The sequence below is a fragment of the Suncus etruscus genome, chromosome 3 (genome assembly GCF_024139225.1).
Source record: "Suncus etruscus isolate mSunEtr1 chromosome 3, mSunEtr1.pri.cur, whole genome shotgun sequence".
Taxonomy (NCBI): Eukaryota; Metazoa; Chordata; class Mammalia; order Eulipotyphla; family Soricidae; genus Suncus; species Suncus etruscus.
Window position 1 is genome coordinate 20,170,452 of NC_064850.1, and position 20,156 is coordinate 20,190,607.

Sequence of the window (20,156 nt, forward strand, 5' to 3'; positions counted from 1 at the left end):
GAATGGTCTGATTGCTATTTTCATACTTTTCTATGCATGTATGTTTCTTTCTAAATTTTAAAATCAATTCTGTTCTTCTGTAAGATTCTTTTCTGTTGACCTTTTTACACAAACTATAGCGATGCTAACTAGTTGATGCGTAGCCTATTTTTGCTGTTTTCACTAACAAGTAGTTTGTTCTCCTGGAGTCTGGTTTAGCTTCTTTCCTGAATGAATGGCTTTGATGGTGGCCTGAAGTTGCCGTCAGAAGCTTTCCAGAGGTGATGTATTAGAGGCCAGCCTCCCAGGAAAGAAAATATCCCCTTCTCTTGGAAAACAAGTGACAGAGATAGAGTACTAAACCTTCCCCCTCCTCCACCCCACGCTGACCTTCTCTGGTCTCTGGGTGCCTCTTGTTTTCTTATTTTCATAGAAAATCAATATCCCTTCTGACACAGACAATAGCTCAGAAGCAATAATAAATGGGAGAAAGCTGAGATCTCTGTCCATCACCTCTCACTGTAAGTCCCCCAAACTCTTTAATTATGAGCATGCTTTGCTCCAGGTGTTCGAGACAGTGAAATTGCTAAATGAGGACCATTTTAACCAAAGATTGGGTGATCAATAACGCTCTCTAGCAGCAGCTTGTTGGATCAATAGCGTTCATTATTTCATGGTTAAGGTAAGTAGCCTCCTTTGCAAGTGGAGGTCATTAATCAGGGGTTACTGGAGCTGTGGAAAAAAAGACTCTCGTGTGGAGAATGTTTTGTTGTCTGTTCTGTAAATCGGGAGGCAGACCAAGAGTATATTTACCATTGTTGCGAGTTGGTGGTGGCATTGGTGAGTCGTGATGCCCACATAGTGTGCGAATTCACATTTAGTCAGAGCTCAGCTGGTCTATTCTTAGGAGCAACTATTCTTGGGAGGTGGATTTGAAGATCTGTTTCTTGAAAGAAATGTTCAAGGACTGTGGGGACACAGAGGAACTTAGACCCGTAGACAGTCAAGTAATGCATCAGTATAAAATCTAAAGAGGTCTAAAAAAATTCAGAACCGTTATCCAAACTAAGTAAATGTGATATAGATCATTGGAAGGACTGGAACAGGGCTTGGGACTCCTTCCTGAGTTATTCTGAAGTTGACGAGGTTGACCTGAATGACCTCTGAGCTCCTTAGTTCAGTTTAGGCCCACTCTCAATCATGTCTGTGAAAAAGCATCTGGTAAATTATAAAACAGTAAGAACTCATAGTACCAGAAACCAGGAGATGCAGTTTTCATACCATTTCTACATGGCCTGTTGCTAGGTTTCTGTAGACTAGAGGCAGAGGGTGTGCCCATAGAAACCAGGTGCTCAGCCTGCCCTGCCTACTCCTTTCTGTGCAGTCAGCACTCGCTTCAGGAAGGCAGGGTCTGCTGCCCTTGGCAGATTGGGCAGCTGTAGTTTGGTCATCGTGTCCTCTTACATCAGTGGCTTTCAGTTTCAATTTGGGAGCTGTAATTCCCAGAGTACCTATAAGTAGTGGGAGGGATGAAGGGAGGGAGAGAGTGAGAGGGAGAGAGAGAGAGAGACAGAGACAAAGATACAGAGAGAGGGAGAGAGAGAGGGAGAAACAGAGAGAGGAGGAAGGGAGGAAGGATGGGAAAGACAGTGTCACATGTATTGTGTCTTGGAAATGATAGTTTCCAAAATAAAGTTTATCCTGGATGTGGCAGGAGGAAAATGTCTCTTTGCTCTAGTACCTTAGAGCATTATATACTTTGGAGGAATGCTTTATGTTTCTTTTTTGGGGGGAGGGACACACTCAGGGATTACTCCTGATTATGTGCTCAGAATTGCTCCTGGCAGGCTCGGGGGACCATATGGGACGTGGGGGATTGGCTGCATGCAAGGCAACTGCCCTACCACCCACCGGGTTATCGCTCTGGCTCCTATGTATCTCTTGTTGCGCACTTTTGGAATGGGATCAGAATCGGTCAGGATTAGAAGAAAATTCTATTTTTTTTTTTTAGCTATAAATAAAGCCAGTGTGACTTTATAATATAAGAGGATATTACCCATATTCAGTGAAATTGAAAATGGAATCAAGGGTAATTTACATACCTTTCTTTTCTCTTTTTTTTTGTTTGCATTTTTTTGTTGTTGTTGTTGTTTGAGTGGTTCTCAGGACGGGTTCTCAGAATATCTGGTGGTTTTCAGGACTTAAAGGAACAAGGCTCTGTGTTTAGGAATCACTCTTGGAGATCTCAGGACCTTTTAGTGTGATAGAGAAGACTTAATCCTGATCAGCTTTGCAAAGCAAGCACCCTACCCTTTGTACCACCGTACTGGCTCCAGTTTTCGTACCATTTCTGTCACACATAACAGATCTAAACCTGTTCAAAGTGAATGTGCTTTTGAAAGTTCACTAGGACACATTTTTAAAAATGGTTATTGGCAGGTACCAGAAGAATTTTGTAGAAAATCTCCATTAGGGTATAAGAAAATCTAGTGGGATAAAAATAATCATTTTTTGAAACAGTAGTAAGTAAAAGGATTGAAAGATGACTGTGTGCATATCCAGCAGTAAGGGAGAAATTGTGTAGGGAAATTTGAAATCTAGTTGTGAATTATTTTATTTATTTATTTGTTTGTTTGTTTTGGGGTCTCTCACCCAGTGATTCTCAGGCCTTACTCCTGGCTCTGTCTGCATTCGAATCACTCCTAATCACTCCCTAGGGGCTCAGGACGTGGGACTTCAGGACCATTTTCAATTCTAGGAATAGGCCCAACTCAAGGTAAAGTGATTTAGTTCCTGTGCTATCTCTCATTAGATCACCCACCTTAATTGCAGTGTTAAGACAAATCATTCTTTAGAATACTGAATTGAGTTGATGTTGTGGAAAACTTAGTAGGCCATTCCATTGAGCAGAGGGAGGTGAAGAAAGGACGGTAGGTATGAAAGACAGAACAGGTCCAGTGTACAAGCAGCACTGGATTGAAAGGATGACTTAAAAACAATAACTGAGGGATAGGTCTGTGGTGGAAGTGATAGAACACATGCTGGTCTGTGTGAGGCCCTAAGTTTCATCTCTGATACCCATGGCCTCTGAGCATCACCAGGCCTGAACATCTTGGGGAATGGTTTAGGTTCCTCTTTGTTGCTGGGTGTGGTTCCTTATAACTGGGGGTAGGGTGGGGTAGGGGTGGGTGGGGTAGGTGGGGGTGTGTATTCTTGAGGTGGAAAAAAAGTGATAAACTATAATATTAAAGAAATGAGGGGCCGGAGAGATAGCATGGAGGTAAAGCATTTGCCTTGCATACAGAAGGTCAGTGGTTTGAATCTCGGCATCCCATATCCCCCGAGCCTGCCAGGAGCGATTTCTGAACATAGAGCCAGGAATAACCCCTGAGCACTGCCGAGTGTGACTCAAAAAAAAATTAATGTATAGTAGGTATTGTGTTGCCTTGCATGTGGCCAACCCGGTTCTCTCCTTGACACCCCATATGGTCCCCCAAACACTGCAAGAAATGATTCTTTTTTTTTTTTTTTTGGTTTTTGGGCCACACCCGGCGGTGCTCAGGGCTTACTCCTGGCTGTCTGCTCAGAAATAGCTCCTGGCAGGCACGGGGGACCATATGGGATGCCGGGATTCAAACCAACCTCCTTAGGTCCTGGATCAGCTGCTTGCAAGACAAACACTGCTGTGCTATATCTCCAGACCCAAGAAATTATTTTTGAGTGCAGAACTAGTAGTATAGTAGTAATGCCAGTTGTGACCCAAGCCACCTGCTCCTTCCCCACAAAAAAGAAAGTTAAAGTATAAGCCCGAAAAGGAGAGCCATCTCTACCTAAACAGTTTTACCTTGTGCCACTAGTGGGTAGAACAGGTTTAGGAAAATCTTAGGGGGAAGGAAGAAGATGGTTTTAGGGAAAAATTTTCTTCCTTTAAATTTCAGATAGATGGGGCCGGAGAGATAGCATGGAGGTAAGGCGTTTGCCTTTCATGCAGAAGGACAGTGGTTTGAATCCCGGCATCCCATATGGTCCCCTGAGCCTGCTAGGAGCGATTTCTGAGCATAGAGCAAGGAGTAACCCCTAAATGCTTCCTGATGTGACCCCCCCCAAAAAAAATTCAGATAGATTTCATCGGGATGGAGGCAGAATGGCATTTATAGTCAGGGATCAGCTTTTGGAAAAGACATTTCATCAAAGGATGAGTCACTATTTGCTCTAAGAAAATGTAAATCTTTTTTTTTTTTTTTTTGTTTTTTTGTTTTTTTGGGCCACACCCGGTAACGCTCAGGGGTTACTCCTGGCTATGCGCTCAAAAGTTGCTCCTGGCTTGGGGGACCATATGGGACACCAGGGGATCGAACCGCGGTCCGTCCAAGGCTAGCACAGGCAAGGCAGGCGCACCTTACCTTTAGCGCCACCGCCCGGCCCCGAAAATGTAAATCTTAAAAGGATGGCTGGACTTTTTAGCATGGGGTTTCTATAAAACTTTTTCCAGCTATGATACCCTTTTCACCAGAGAAATGCAACACAGGTGCACAAACACCGGGGTTCTTTTGTGTTTATATTTGAGCTAATGTTTGGTCATTGTGCAGTCATAGACCTCTGACTGTTGTCAGTTTGTTTATATTGGTTTTTAAATGTTATTATTTTTTGCAAACTTGCAGTTCGATGACCTCTCATGGGGTCCTGACCCATAGTTGAAGATACTACATTCTTACCGAGAATCCCCCAGTTTAGCAGAACACCAAGGATGTGAACCTACATGAAGTCTAGTTGATGGTTGTGACCATGGGTGATTGCTGCCTGGATATGCACTCAGAAATTGCTCCTGGCTTAAGAGACCATATGGGATGCTGGGGATCAAACTGAAGTCCATCCTGGATCAGCTGTGTGAAAGACAAACACCCTACCACTGTGCTATCTCTCCAGCGCTACCACTGTCTACTTCTCTCCACTAATGTCCCCAGTTTTTCTCCCACCCTCCAGCCTGCCTCTATGGCAGGGGTCTTCAAACTTTTTAAAGTGGGGGCTGGATTACGGTCCCTTAGACAGCTGGAGGGCCAGACTATATGAGCTACTAATTCCTATTCACACTGCACATATCTTATATAAATAAAATGAAAACCATTCATAAATAAACAGATCACGAACCAGTATTTCAATGGGAACTGTGGGCCTGCTTTTGGCTAAAGAGATGGTCAATGTCCGGTTCCATATTTGTCACTGCCAGCCGTAACAAGTGATGCAAGTGGTCATCAGTTAATCTTGATCTGGTTGGAGATTTCAGATGTTTCATTCTTAAAAAAGTCTGTTCACAGGCATAAGTGCTACCAAAGATGGTTACCATTTTGAGTGCATGGTTCCTGATATTTGGATATACACTGAGTGTATATGCTGGCAGGTATCTTGGCAACCAAACAGCGCTCACTACTGGCGGGCCGGATCAGACTCCTCTAAGGGCCGCATGTGGCCCGCGGGCCGTAGTTTGAAGACCCCTGCTCTATGGCAACCATTTTTTTCCTTTTCCTTTTTCCCTTTTGGGCACTGTAGCTTAGTTTTTGATTCAGGGAAAATAGTAAGAGCAAAGTCACTCCTCAATTCTTTGAAGTTGTCTTTGGGTAGTACAGATTTCTCTGTGGATTTTTCTTTTTTCTTTTAATTGTGAAAACTTTTTTATTTTTGTTTTTGGGTCACACCTGATGGTGCTCAGGGGTTACTCCTGGTTCTGTGCACAGAAATCGCTCTTGGCAGGCTTGGGGGACCATATGGGATGTCAGGAATTGAACCACCATCCTTCCTGGGTTGAACACGTACAAGGCAAATTCCCTATTTCTGTGCTATCGCTCCGGCCCCCTATTTGTAAAAACTTTTAACTTTTGTTCAGTGCACTATTGTTTAATACAGCTATTTAAATAAAACACTCAGGTTTTACACTATAGTTGTGAATCACAACTTTGTTCTACTTATATAATTTAAATTTAAATGTTAGGGCCAGACAGCTAGTACTGGGATAAAGGTGCTTACCTAGCATGCAGCAAATCCCAGTTTGATCCTCAGCACCCCAGGTGATACCAGGGATAATGCCTTAGCATGGAGACAGGACTGAAATCCCCCAATTGTTTTTTGTTTTGTTTTTGAGTCATATCCATCAATGCTTAGTGGTTATTTCTGGCACTGTAATCTGAAATCACTCCTGGCAGGGTCAGGGGATCGACCATATGGGACAACGGGACAAACTCAGGTCAGGTCAGTCTCGTGCAAGTCAAGTACCCTACCAGCCCCCCACCCCATTTTTTTTAAGTGTAAGGTATTTCTTATTCAAATCTCTTATTGATAATCTTTTATGGGTAAGAAAGCTACTGATAACCACCTCTATTTTTTTTTTTTTAACTTAAGTCCTTTCCTGTTGTGGTTCCTTTCCTCTGTCCAGGCTACACTTTGCTGCAGGTTAGGTCTGATCTTCAGTTCTGGATGGCCCTGAAGGGAGTGGGCACAGCTTCCCTCCAGCGCATAGTAAGGGATGTTAAGATCTTGTCACCCTGTAGGACAGAGCAACACTGCTGTGTCACTGTGCCCTGGGAGCCTTTGGGCTTTAGTCACAGTGTTAAGAGCTTCTGACTGAGACCAGCTTCTAATCATAGACCATAAACACAAGTTCCTTATTGTCATAGAGGCAGGTATAAAAATTCCTTTCTTTTCAGTTCTCAATTGCAGTCCTCTCTGCTTACAGATAGGAATGCATTAGCGAGCCATTCTGTTAGAGGGTAAGCAGTGGCTTTTTTTTTTTTTCTTCCTAATTGTCAGAAATCAGAGAACTATGTCTTGTTGAAACTGCAAGAATAGATCTTGATGAAGCTACTATTTAGGGCTAAAGAGTAGAAAATTACTTTTTAACAAGAATCTATCAAGTTGCAGTATTATCTATTGATACAGGAAAAAATCCCTTAAATCAAGCAGCTTTAAGAAACAGATCCTTATTGTCTTGTAATTCCTGAACCAGGAACTTGAGAGCAGTTGGTTCAAAGACTTGGTTCAAAGTCTACCGTAAGTTTGTAGTCAGAGTTATTGGCCTTGGTGTCCAGTGTAGGTCCAAAGGAGGGGGTGCAAATTTACCTCTAGAGGAGATCTGCTATGTTCACATTTCTGGTACTGGGCATGCCTTTACTTCATTGATTGTACCAACCAGCAGGATTTTCAAAATTAGATAATTTAGGGCCAAAGAGATAGTATAGAGATTACAGGGCTTAAGGCATTTGTTTTGCACATGGCCAACTCTCATTCTATCTCTGGCAGCACCGACGGTCTCGTAGTATTGCCAGGAGATCCCTAATCCAGAACCAGAAATATGCCCTGAGTATTGTCAGGTGTAACCCAGATTGTCCTCTATCTTCATCCCAAAATAGCTTTGATACATCCCAAAATGTATCAAAACATTGCTCTCTTAAGAATAAAAATACTGTCATATTTTTTTTTAAAGTGCCTATTTGAAAACAGTATGCACCCATTGCTTCTCAAAAGGGACAGACTGTTTATTTTTAGAACCTAGAAATAAGAGCAGTTCAGAATCAAACTTTGTGTTTGCTTTGGTTTTTGGGAGGCCACATTGGGTGGTACATAAGGATGACACCTGGCTTTTGGGAGGTGCTCCAGGTGGTATCAGGGACTCAAAGTTGCAAAGCAAGTAAGTGCTCAACCACTTGGCTATATCCAAGTTGGTACCAGAGTTCACATTTGGCTAGAAGTGTTTCTTTTGGAACTAATCATTTAAATGTGGAAGAGTGGGGCCAAAGTGATAGCATGGCTGTAGTGCATTTGCCTCTCATGATGCCAACCCTGGATGGACCCCAGTTTGATCACCAGCACCCCATATGGTCCCCTCAGCCTACCAGGAGCAATTTCTGAGTACAGAGCCAGGAGTAACACCTGAGCACTTGAGCACAAAACAAAATTAAAAAAATGTAGAAGAGGTATTGTAGTATTTTATTGGGCTCTATTCCTGTGCATTTGACTATTGTATAGCAAGCCTGGACAATCATTTGTTCTACCAAGAGCCTCAGATACACTGATGCTTAGAAGGGAAGGTCCCCTATCTAGGTATGTGGTACAGCTAAACATTAGTCCTGGTACCTGGAGGTGTGTGTGCTGTTGGCATCCTTCAGCATTTTTTTGTGTCTTTGAAAGTTTTCAGAATAGAATATTGGGGAGGATAGTCTCTGGAACTGTTAGGTCAATTTTGCACTTGTTATTTCAGTTGGATATAATTCAGGATTTTTTTTTTGCCCACCCCCCCCAATAAAACCAGTATCATAATAAGCAGGGCCCAAATTAAGGTTTGCATTTTGTATCTTATTTTAAATGGAGGCTATGATGTGGAATAAAATGGGAGCATATTTCAGTGAAAGGCTGTGTGGGATAGTATTATTGTTTACTTCTGCAGGATGACTTGCTTTTAAACATTTGCTGGTTTCTGAAACATTGAGGCGATTTCCTCAAGTAAAGGGATTATTAATTGTAGAATTGTTTTGATTGAAAAGTATTCCATTTTTTCATTCCATAGTCTAATTGCTTTTTACAAAATGCATTGAACTTGTAGTTCACCTGTTTCTTTAGTGGACTTAGAGCTCATCAGAGAAGTTCTGGTATAGGGTATATTAGAAATGTTTACTGAATCAACGAGTAGAAGTTTGGGGAAATAGTTGGAGGGGCATCTTTTCCTCTAAAAGAGGCTTTATTCTCCTAGTTTGGGATGGAATTGTTTTGAATACATTTTGGCTTCAGAATATTTTGAAATATTTTAGGGAGAGGCTGGAGTGGTGGTGCAAGTGGTTGCACGCACTAACCTAGGACGTACCTCGATTTGATCCCCCAGCGTCTCATATGGTGCCCCAAGCCAGGAGCAATTTCTGAACGCATAGCCAGGAATAACCTCTGAGCATAACCAGGTGTGGCCCAAAAAGAAAAAGAAGAAGAAAAAAAAAAAAAAGAAATATTCTAGGGAGGTTTTTGTATGCCAGCTGTTTACAGGTTGGATTATTTGAGACCAGAGAGTGCCAAGCACTTCGTGAGACAGAGACAGGCTATACTGATGATATGCCTTGGAGTTGCGACCATCTGAGTAAAGGGCAGGATTTCATTTGTATCTGTGTCTTGTCCCTTTTTCTGGAGGTGAAGACAAACAGAACGACTCAGAGGACACCTGTGAATTAGAGAGACAATACTAGAGGGACATTACTAGAGGGAGGGATACTTCCTTTTCTTTAACAAATGACAACCAGAACTGGGCAGATGGTTCAGTGGGCTGGGTTTTGAGTCCTGCACTGCTTGGCCTCCCAGTATTACTGGGCTAGACTCCTGAGCACCAAGCTGGGTGTGGCTTAAAGAAAAATAAAGGGAGAGGATAGAGTCTGGGATTTGGGATTCGGGCTTTCATTTCCTGGCCTACTTAAAAGGCTGAGATTAAAACGTTGTAAACTGTCTGGGGTTAAGGCACTTGCCTTGCATGTTGCTGACCCTGGTTTGATCTCCTGTACCATATAGGCCCCCCTGAGCACCGCCAAGAGTGATTACTGAGCACAGAACCAGTAATAAGCTTAAGAAACTCTGTTTTCTAAGAACCACAAAGTAAAATAAAAGATATTAACAAAGTTATTTTCTTGATGAAGAAATGACATTGTCTCTTTAGATCATTGGCTTGAGGTCCTGGTGATATTACTTTGACATCATTGCTGCTATTTCATTACCATATGTCAGAAACTTATTAACAGATTTAAGCTCTTTCAGAAATTGTGCCTTTGTCATGATAATAATAAAAAATGGTCAGTGACAGGGAGTTTGTAGGTAGCCAATACATTTTGTGATCCAGCAGTTTTCTTTAAGCTTGTCCCTTTTATTTAGAACATGAAGAGAGAATGGAATTCATGCAAAAACAGCTCTGGGAAGGATTGTATTTTGTAGCCCTAAGAGGTGCCTGGAGCTGAATGGAGGAAAGGTTGACAGATACCTTAAAAGGCATGGGCCTTGAAGTAGAAGAAAGCAGTTCTTGGTGAGACTATTTCCTGGGTTTCACCACAGAGCTCTTTGAAGAGACCAAGTTCAATAGAACCCAGCTAGGTAGCTTTGTGAGAAATTTCTTACAGTGATACCTAAGACTGTTCCTCCACTGAGAAGGAAATAATATGAAAGAACCTTTAAAGAAATTAGATATGTTTTACTGTTTCTTGCTGCAACAAATCTCTTGGATCTGTTTTTTAGAAACAAGCTGAAGTGAAGAAAGCATTGCTCTTTAATTTAAGCAAAAAAAATTCTTTTTCTTTTAGATTGAGTGTTGGCAAGATATCTGAAAAGGTTTTCAAACTACAAAATATTTTCATATTTTTTGATCCAGAAATGTAGACTGGGATTTTGCCAAGTCGGTTCCCTTATGCTGCTTTTAAGAATGCTTCATCCTTGCTTTGGTCTTCTGTTAAAGTACGTGAAATAAATGAATGGGCTTGAAAAGAAGCTTTCCCAATCAAGCAAATAGCGAGTGTGGTAAAGAACAGGGGCATTTTTTCTTAAACTACATGAATCATATTTGATGAGAATTTTGGTGGAAGTCAAGCAGCACCAGAAGCAGAAGAAGCATTTGGTGGCAATAACTGAGAAAGTGAAGTGGTGTAGAGTTCAGTGGGGGGAGTTTTATTTCATTGAGTTCAAATGGAGATGCTTATTGTAATATTCTTTTCTACCATAGCTCCTTTGTTGAAAGTGGGTTGTGTTTCATTCCCTGGGTATCAGCGAAGACTTTACAGTTAGAAAATAACACTGTCGGGGCCAGTGAGGTGGTGCTAGAGATAAGGTGTCTGCCTTGCAAGCGGTAGCCAAGGAAGGACCGAGGTTCGATCCCCCGGCGTCTCATATGGTCCCTCCAAGCCAGGGGCAATTTCTGAGTGCTTAGCCAGGAGTATATTCTGAGCAACGAGTGTGGCCCGAAAAATCAAAAAAAAAAAAAAAAAAAAAAAAAAGGAAAGGAAAGAAAATAACACTGTCACACTAACTTTTAAATCTTCATGAATTTTCTTTATTGCTTTGTAAATGGAGAACAAGGAGAGCTACCTGTTGTCCCAAAGTTGGAGAGATTCATTGTTGGGACTCTTGTTGATAAAATTTCAAAAGAGAAGTAGAATTTGTTGATGAGTCTGTAACTGTTGTTATTAGTTAGTTAGTTAGTTTTTTGGGTCATACCCGGCAGCACTCAGGGGTTACTCCTGGCTCTATGCTCAGAAATTGCCCCTGGCAGGCTCAGGGGCCATATTGGACGCCAGGATTCAAACCATTGACTTTCTGCATGCAAAGCAAACACCTTACCTCCAAGCTATCTCACCAGCCCCATAACTGTTGTTATTTAGTTAACAAATCATATTGAGATTGGTTTCATGAGTTTCATGAATAACTTTTTTAATTCTAAACTAACAATGACTTTAGATTGATTATTTATTTATTTATTTATTTATTTATTTATTTATTTATTTATTTATTTATTTATTTATTTATTTATGGTTTGGGGACCATCTCCAGAGATGCTTAGGGGTTACTAGTTTGGGGTTTGCTCCTGTTGGTGCTTTGAAATTGAAATAAAATATATAAGTAAAATAATTCTTTCTTCTTTTACTTTTTTTTTTTTAATTGGTTTTTGGGTCACAGCTGGCACCACTCAGGGGTTACTTCTGGCTCTGCGCTCAGAAATTGCTCCTGGCTGGCTCGGGGGACTATATGGGATGCTGGGACTCGAACCATTGTCTGTCCTAGGTTGGCTGCATGCAAGGCAAACTCCCTACTGCTGTGCTATCTCTCCAGCCCTCTTCTTATACTTTTATTTGAGGGAGGGAAATTAACTACCTCCTTTGACCTTCCCATGAGATTTTAATTCTTTTTTTTTTTTTTTTTTTTGGTTTTTGGGCCACACCCGGCGGTGCTCAGGGGTTCCTCCTGGCTGTCTGCTCAGAAATAGCTCCTGGCAGGCACGGGGGACCATATGGGACACCGGGATTCGAACCAACCACCTTTGGTCCTGGATTGGCTGCTTGCAAGGCAAATGCCGCTGTGCTATCTCTCCGGGCCCCGAGATTTTAATTCTTAACCAAGCAATAGACTGGGGTGAAAAGCAGGGAAACTCGGGCCTGTATTTTGTTGTTAGGTGAAGCTGATGTGTTCTGTTTTATTTTTCACAGTGAAACCAGCAGTGTGTGCAGCAGCAGTGACACAGGGCTTTTTACCAATGATGAAGGACGGCAAGGTAATCTTTGTGGTTGGTGTTTTGGTTTTGGGATCAAACATTGCCTGACAGTGGTTCACTCCTGACTGCTCAGTGATCTCTTCTGGTGGGGCTGGGGGAGAGGGGATGGATGTATCATATGCAGTGCTGGGCATTGAAGTGGTGTCTGCAGTGTGTAAGACAAGTGCCCTAACCTGCTGTACTATCTCTCCGGCCCCTACAGTCTTTAGACTTCTCAGCTAAGTTATTTTCTGTCTTCCTGAGTGGATCTCTGTACCTGGGTTTGCCTTCTCAGCAGCATTAGGATGGCCACCTAATGGCCACCTAGGACAGTGCAGTTTTCTTTTTGCCCCTTCTGGGTATGGACTCTTAACACTAGGCTTTCTTACCTTTAATTTTTGCTTGGTTTTAACCAAAAGGAGGCATCAGCGAAAAGAACTATTGAAGGAGGCAGGTGAACGAGAATGTGTTAATTAGTCAGATTTCTATTAGCATACTATTGCTTCATAGCCTCCAAATTTCAGTGGTGGTTGATCACTTTTATTTTTTGCTATGGAACTGGGAATTAGCTATGGTTCAGTTGAGTAGATGTCTATCTACTCTGTCTATCTGGGGCCTAGGCAGAAGGAACAGTGACTGTATTCAGCATAGACTTGTTATAATGAAGGACACGAATGCCAAGCGACCAAACCAGACTGTCTATGTGTGACTATGGACACTGTTTGCTGGATTCTTTATCTGCTGATACTACTGTCTACAGCAAATGATCTGACCCATCTCAAGGTCAGTGGCTGAGGAAGTATGAGCTGTCTCAGGGGCAAGGCTGTGTAGTCCCATGCCATGGAAGGTCATTCTGCTATGAAGGTAGCAAAGCTTTGGAAACTATCCAATATCTACCATTCTGAACTCTGGCTTTGCCCAGCTCACTTTCAGCTAGACTGCTACTGGACAGCATTGGTTTTCCCCATACTCAACCTCTGCTACAGTTGGGCAGCCTCAGCTCTCTACTGCTGAGCTGGCTCCAAGTGTTTCCCATCCTCTACCTTTCAACAGTCACTTCATTGAAGTCCTGATTGTTCCCTTGATGTGTGCTGGTGTTTCCCAAAGGGATTCTGACTAACAGTGTAGACACATCTCCTTAGGGACCTTACTTTTTCCTTGCTTCTCACTCATCAGATTCCATTCTTGTTATGGAGAGGTTGTTTTCCTTGTTGCTTTTCATGGGCAGGACTTGTTTTATTATTTGCAATGTAATTGATAACACATTGCCTGACATTATAATGAATGTGCTCTTAATAGTTACTGGCAAACCCTGGTTAGAGAGGTTAATTCTCCTATCTCCTCACTTAAAAGAAATTTACATAGAACTTCAAATTCTAAACGACGGAATCTGTTTCATCTAAAGCTAGACCTTAAAGGAGCAGGAAATGAAGCTTATTGACTTCTGGCTTTAGTTCAGCCCTAAATCTTCTCTGGTGAGGGTTTTTTTTGTTTTGTTTTGTTTTGTTTTTAAGAATAGAATTTATCAAAATATAGTTCCCATACCAGCTAAGGAACTGATTCGAAATATAAATTGTTATTATTTTCATGTTTGGGGCCTTTCCCTACTGTACTCAGGGCTTATTTCTAGCTCTATTCACAGATCATTCCTCTCAGGGCTGATGGGGAACAATCATAATATGGTGTCAGGGATTGAACGTGTGTTGGCCCCATGTAAGGCTAGCAGACACCTTAACTAACCCTGATATGAGCTTTCTAGCCTTAGGAGTATAAATTAGTTTTAATAATTTTTTTTCCTTTGTGGTCTGGTGTTTGAACCCAGGGCCCACACATATAGGAAGTGTTTGGTCTAATATTGTAGATAATCTACATCCCTAGTCTGTACATCTAAATCAAAATTCTTGTCTGAGTCAGAGCAGCCTTGAGGTTGAGGCTAGCAGCACATGATTTCCCTCTCATGGGCCCTCCTGTTTTTTTGGAAGCACATCCATTGGGGACAGGGTATTGGTTTGTGACTTGCAGAGCTGGGGATAGTATTGCTGAGGCTTTTACAAGAGAGCACTTTGGTCACTTTCTTTAATGCCATTACCAATTGCTCTTCACCACTCTGCTGCTTTCTTGCTCCCATTTGGAAGTCTCCAAAGTAATTCTAAAGTTGCCATTATCCTGCTCCTTAGTAGTGCCTTGTGAATCTGGTGATTCATGTGGTCAGCATGCTTTGAGCAGCTTCCTTGGGATGCAGCCTATACCAGGCAGTGAGCATGCTCTGATCTCTTTGATGTTCTTGTGATACTTTTCCTCATCTCTGCTCTTTTGAAAGGAGGGGATGAGGTAGCCAACATAAAGTCACTTATTTTACTCATCGTGGGAAGGAATAGTAGATAGATACAGTCTGCTGTTTAGTAAATACAGTCATTTCCACCTAGAAGATGGAAGTCTGTCCCAAGAGTGGATACATGAGTCTTCACTTTGTTTTTAATGAAGATAAAAGACTTCTTTACAGCCTTAGGAGTAGAGCACTGAGTTTTGGACAATTTTAGGGGATTATAATATTGGTTTCTGTGGTTAGTATTTTTTCGGTGACTTGAATTGCTAATGTCAAGATGATTTTCTGTTCTATTAACGAGGTGCACAGGAAGAAATGGGATTTGACTACATATCTTCTTATTGATAGGGGAAGTATGGGTGAAGCAAGACATTCAGGCATCCCTTCAGTTTTGAACTGAGAAATTTTTGTAAGTTTTGAAGCATCAGATTTTGTAATACAAAAGATAGTACATGGACAAGTTAATATTTCTGTAAAGGTCTTGAAGTTCATTGGATTTGGGCTTCATTATTTACTTGTTTTATCTTGATGTCTCTTGGCTTTAAGTGCCTCATTTCTACACTGGAGTTTGCTTGTGGGTCTAAGAGGTTAGCATATTTACAGATTTTTTTTGTTCGTTTTGATTTTGGGCCACACCCGGTAACACTTGGGTTACTCCTGGCTATGCTCTCAGAAATCGCTCCTGGATTGGGGGACCATATGAGACGCCGGGGATGGAACCAATGTCTGTCCTGGATCAGCTGTGTGCAAGGCATATTTACAGATTTTTAAGCATGTTCTTAGAGAACATGGTAGCTTTGGTCATTTTCACTATTAAAAATGGTCCTGTCTACCACAGTGTGCTCATTAGGATGCAGTTAGTTTGATGCCATTGTTTCCATCATAACTTGGTTTAAGAAGTTCTTTTACATTTCAATGTTATTATTTAACAAGTATAATCAAACCAATTGCACCAAGAGATTCTCCTTGCAGTTGGTTTTACACAGGGCCTTGTTCAAATGTCAGCCTGCTTGTTATGTGTTCTGACCTCAGGGGATGACGAGCAGAGTGATTGGTTCTACGAAGGAGAATGTGTCCCAGGATTCACGGTCCCAAACCTTCTACCCAAGTGGACTCCTGATCACTGCTCTGAAGTGGAGAGAGTAGATTCTGGACTGGACAAGCTTTCAGACTCCACGTTCCTCTTACCTTCCCGGCCTGCTCAGAGAGGTGAGTGTGAGAAGCCCAGACCATGTTTCAGTCTTTCATTGCTTCTTTTTGGGGTACTTTATCCCTTGTTGATTGGACCTTTGTCTCTGAGCAGGCAGGTCCCTCAGATCTCTGAACATGGGACCTTGTTTAGGGATTTTTCTAGAGGGTTTAAGCTTTGTCTCAGTGCAAAAGGCTCTATTCATTCTTACCCAGATCAAAGCGCCGAGTCTGTCAGGGTATTTGTCAGCAGTGTGCTCCTTGCAGCTTACAAGTTTTTGCCCCTTGTGGGGAAGCCCACCCCAGTGTGTCCTGACTGCTTAGTAGGCTCTGAAGTGATGATGCTCTGGAAGCTGGAGTATTGGATGTTGAGAACAGGCACACATCAGTGAGAGTATTATGAACCAAAAAATAACAACACCTTTTAAATGGTGGATGATTAAAGAATATATTTTTAAATAATTTTATTCAAAGAGACAAGGAAGATGGACAGGGGGTAAGGTCCAGACTTTGTATGCTCAGGACCCGAGTTCAATTCCCAGCACTACATATTCTCCTGAGTACCACTGGGTGTAGCCTTGAGCCTTTCCAGGCATTTCTGCATGTGCAAGCGGTAAGGCGTCTGTCTTGTACATGCTAGCCTAGGATGGACCATGGTTTGATCCCCCCGCGTCCCATGTGGTCCCTCAAGTCAGGAGTGATTTCTGAGCACATAGCTAGGAGTAACCTCTGAGCATCACTGGTGTGGCCAAAAAAAAAAAAAAAAAAGAGTGATGGTTGGAAATTGTTTATTTATACCTTATATTTATGCAGTGTTTTCTGTTTATGAAGTACTTTCAATGTCTATTTCATTGGGTTTTTTGAACGACTTGTAATATAGGGTGAAACAAGGGATTGTCCTGCTTCTAATGATCTTGACACCTAGGTCGGAGGTAAGTGACATGCCTAAAATCATAACTGGTAGTTGACATGACATAGGAATGCTGCATCTGTAGCCAGTAGCCTATGGTATTAAAGGGTAAATTTAGTAAGGGCTGGGAGGTAATGTAAACAGGAAACACAGAACAACTTGTGTATCTTTTACACTCAGTAACTAATGTCATTTCTCTTGTTTAAGGGTACCATGCTCGCTTGAACCGTCTGCCTGGAGCTGCAGCTCGATGCCTTAGAAAGGGACGAAGAAGGCTTGTTGGGAAGGTGATACTGTTTACTAGTTCCATGGAGAGAGAATTTTTTTCTGCAGGATTTGTCCCTGTAGATAATCACAGGTGCTGCAGCACTCCTTAGAATTAGACCATGGGAATTCTTTGCAAGTTCACAGCCATGAATATATGTAATACATGAATTACAAACACAAAAGATGGGACTTTATTCACAAAGTCCTTTATTTACAGTGTTGTCATGGTAGGGCATTGGATATAATCTAGAACTGCTCTATCATTCTGCTTTTTCCCATTAATCATATATTATTACTGTGTAAATTAAAATGCTCTTTGTTTCTATGAGTACATTTTAGCCTAATATTTTTCCTATACTCTATAATTTTTATTTTTATTTTTTGAAGCTACATCCAGTGGGACTCAGGACTTACTCCTGGTTCTGCACTCAGGGATCACTCCTGGCACTCCTGGTTTGCATGGGGGATTATATGCGATGCTGGAGATGGAACCCAGATTGGCCACATGCAGGGCAAATGCCCTTCCTGCTGTACTATCACTCAGGCCCAAGAATTCATTTTTAAAAAATAGAAAAATTTTGTTATTAAAATTTAAAAGCCCCTTCTTAGCTACGAGGGAAGACTTTCCACTATTTACTTAGTTTTTCTCTTACCAGAGACCATCCTCCATATTTAGCTCATTTAATCCAAACCCACAGAGACCTTATAGAAAAGGTGACTTTTCTCTTTAACAGACGAGGGAAGCTTAGGTTCAAAGAAGTAGATGATGTGATCCAGATGAAAACACACAGACGTGAGAACTGAACCCGTGTTTTGTAAGCAAGTTGGGCATTAGTGACCCCATCCTGTGTCTCACAGATCTGTTTCTTGCCCTCCCTCTTCTCTATGTCTGTTGCCCCATCCCTGTTCCTGAGATGGAATCCTGCTTTGTGTGTGGGGTGTGGAACTGGATCAGTTATCATGGGCCTCAGAGAACATTCCTAAAGTGTACACCCAATTACTTCTCTCTTCTTATGGTGATTTGACCATGTTCATGGGGTTCATTAACCATTGTCTGAACCTCCTCAGGCAGAACTTCCTGCTCTGCCCACATCCATAAAAATCCTTCTGTATAAAATTCCTAGACTCAACATGAGAGAAAGGTGGGTATTTTTGAGCCAGGAACTTGCCATCTCCTCAGGTTGCATCTCCTCTGCATGAACTCCCTTTCCTTGCATCCACTCTTGATTCTTGAATATTGACCTTCACATGACGAGCACCTGAATTTGGCTTCAGTGTGACAAGTCTGCTTCCCTTTTTGGCTTTTCTTACATTGACATTAAAAACCTTAATTCATTTTTATACAAAGGCTTTGAGATTGAACATAGATTAAGATGGAGCCTCCTCTCCATTCGAGAAGGACGTGGTAGGCCAAAAGGAAGGGAGGGAGTGGTATGTAGGGCAGTAATTTGTTTATTCTGGAAGCATCTAGAGTTCTTGACTGGGGTAGGCCAGGTAGATGTTGTTGCACATTTCTCAGGAAATTTTTTCACATTTCTCTTTTATAATTCAATCAGGGAACTGTTGTCTAACAGTTCTAACCAAGAAAATTACATTGTTTAACTCCAGTGAACTTAGATTATTTTTTATTTTGTTGTTTTTGTTATTGATTTCTGGGTCACACCCGGAGATGTTCAGGGTTAACTCCTGGCTCTGAGCTTAGAAATTGCTCCTGGCAGGTTCAGGGATCCCGGGAATTAAACATAGGTCTGTCCCAGGTCAGCTGTGTACAAGGCAAACACCCTACCACTGTGCTATTGCTCCAGCCCCGAACTTAGATTCTTTCTGTAGCTTTTCTTTTAAACTTTGTTAATTGATTGATTGATTGGTTTTTGGGCCACACCCAGCGGTGCTCAGGGGTTACTCCTGGCTCTGCACTTAGAAATCACCACAGGCAGGCTGGGGATGTTGGGAATCCAACGGGATCCTTCCCAGGTTGGTCGCATGCAAGGGAAATGCCCTACGGCTGTGCTATCTCTCTGGTCCCCTTTCAGTAGCTTTAAGTAGTTTTATATATCTAATCAGAACATAATTTGAATTTTAGAAGAATAACTTTTTCATATGGGTCATGTTTTACAGCCAACATAGTACAATTTTGCTGTTCCAGCGTGAATTCTAAGCGTGGAATAGCAAGCAGGGTAGGAATATATGGAGGGAGAGAAGCATGAGGCCAAGAACGGGAAACAAAGATGACTTTACTTTTTCTGCCTTTTTTATTTTTTGGAGCCACAGCTGGTGGTGCTCAGGGATCACTCCTGGCTGTGCTCGGAGAACCATATGGGATACTGGGGATTGAATCCAGTTGACCATGTGGAAGGCACATGCCCTACCCACTGTGCTATCGTTCCAGCCCCAGGGTTTTGCTTTTCCTGATTGGTTAGGCTTGACAGATGATTTTTTTCCCCTACTGCTCACCGTACTGTATTTAAACTCCTATAAAATAAGAGCTTTGCCACTTCCTTGGAAGTAAATCAATTCATCATAGAGGCTGCCTGGAAGGTAACTAGGACCTATTAGATGTGCCTCTAATGATTTCAAATGAATAGGATAATATTTACTTGTTTAATTCGTCTTCATCACCTTAAGGGGATATTTGTCATTTTTACCAGAGGTCACTGTTCTGCCCTCCTCATCCCCCCTCCCCTTCCCCTTCCCTCTCACTTTTCTCTTTTTCTAAATTGTAATCATAAATAATGAGTTTCATTCACAGCTCTCTGCCAGCGAGCCACTAATTACGCAAAGTACTGCTTGTAATTTACACAGTAATAAACTGTAAATTTAAACATTACAGCACTTTAAGTTAATAATTTTCCTGCTGTAACAAATACCTCATTTTTCACTCATCTTTTTCTTTGGCCCCTCAACTGTGGCTGGGTCTGTGACCAAGAGGCATTGGTGGAAGGAATGAAGAAAAAGATCTGTAACCTATTCATTTAGCTTCTCTCCACACTCACCTACAATCTGACCACAGCAAATTTTATCATAGTCACTTGTTCTGTTAAAGTGTTATCCTAACATTTAGTCTCATCTACACATGTAGGTCAATATATATTCATAATAATGTTTTAGAAGGGGGCGATAGTACAGCAGGTAAGGCACATGCCTTGCAACAGGCCAACCTGGGTTTGATTCCCAGCATCCTAGATGGTTTCCCTGGCACTGCTAGAGGTAATTTCTGAACGTTTAGCTGCAGAGCC

The 20,156-nt window shown here is 41.8% G+C and overlaps 3 protein-coding genes across 3 annotated transcripts in view; 2 read left to right on the forward strand and 1 right to left on the reverse strand.

Annotated features, from left to right (window-relative positions):
- Window positions 1-20,156, reverse strand: part of LOC126004088 (peroxiredoxin-1) — a 1,184,503-nt gene that overhangs the window by 501,940 nt on the left and 662,407 nt on the right. The gene's annotated exons all lie outside the window — the stretch shown is intronic.
- VASH1 (vasohibin 1) overlaps window positions 1-20,156 on the forward strand; it is a 967,981-nt gene that overhangs the window by 401,220 nt on the left and 546,605 nt on the right. The gene's annotated exons all lie outside the window — the stretch shown is intronic.
- The window catches only part of GPATCH2L (G-patch domain containing 2 like), a 53,453-nt gene that overhangs the window by 5,706 nt on the left and 27,591 nt on the right, over window positions 1-20,156 (forward strand). Inside the window, exons 3-5 of the mRNA XM_049770405.1 lie at window positions 12,186-12,250; window positions 15,588-15,764; window positions 16,861-16,940. Of these exons, the coding sequence (XP_049626362.1) occupies window positions 12,186-12,250; window positions 15,588-15,764; window positions 16,861-16,940 (322 nt within the window). The remainder of the gene's footprint in view (window positions 1-12,185; window positions 12,251-15,587; window positions 15,765-16,860; window positions 16,941-20,156) is intronic.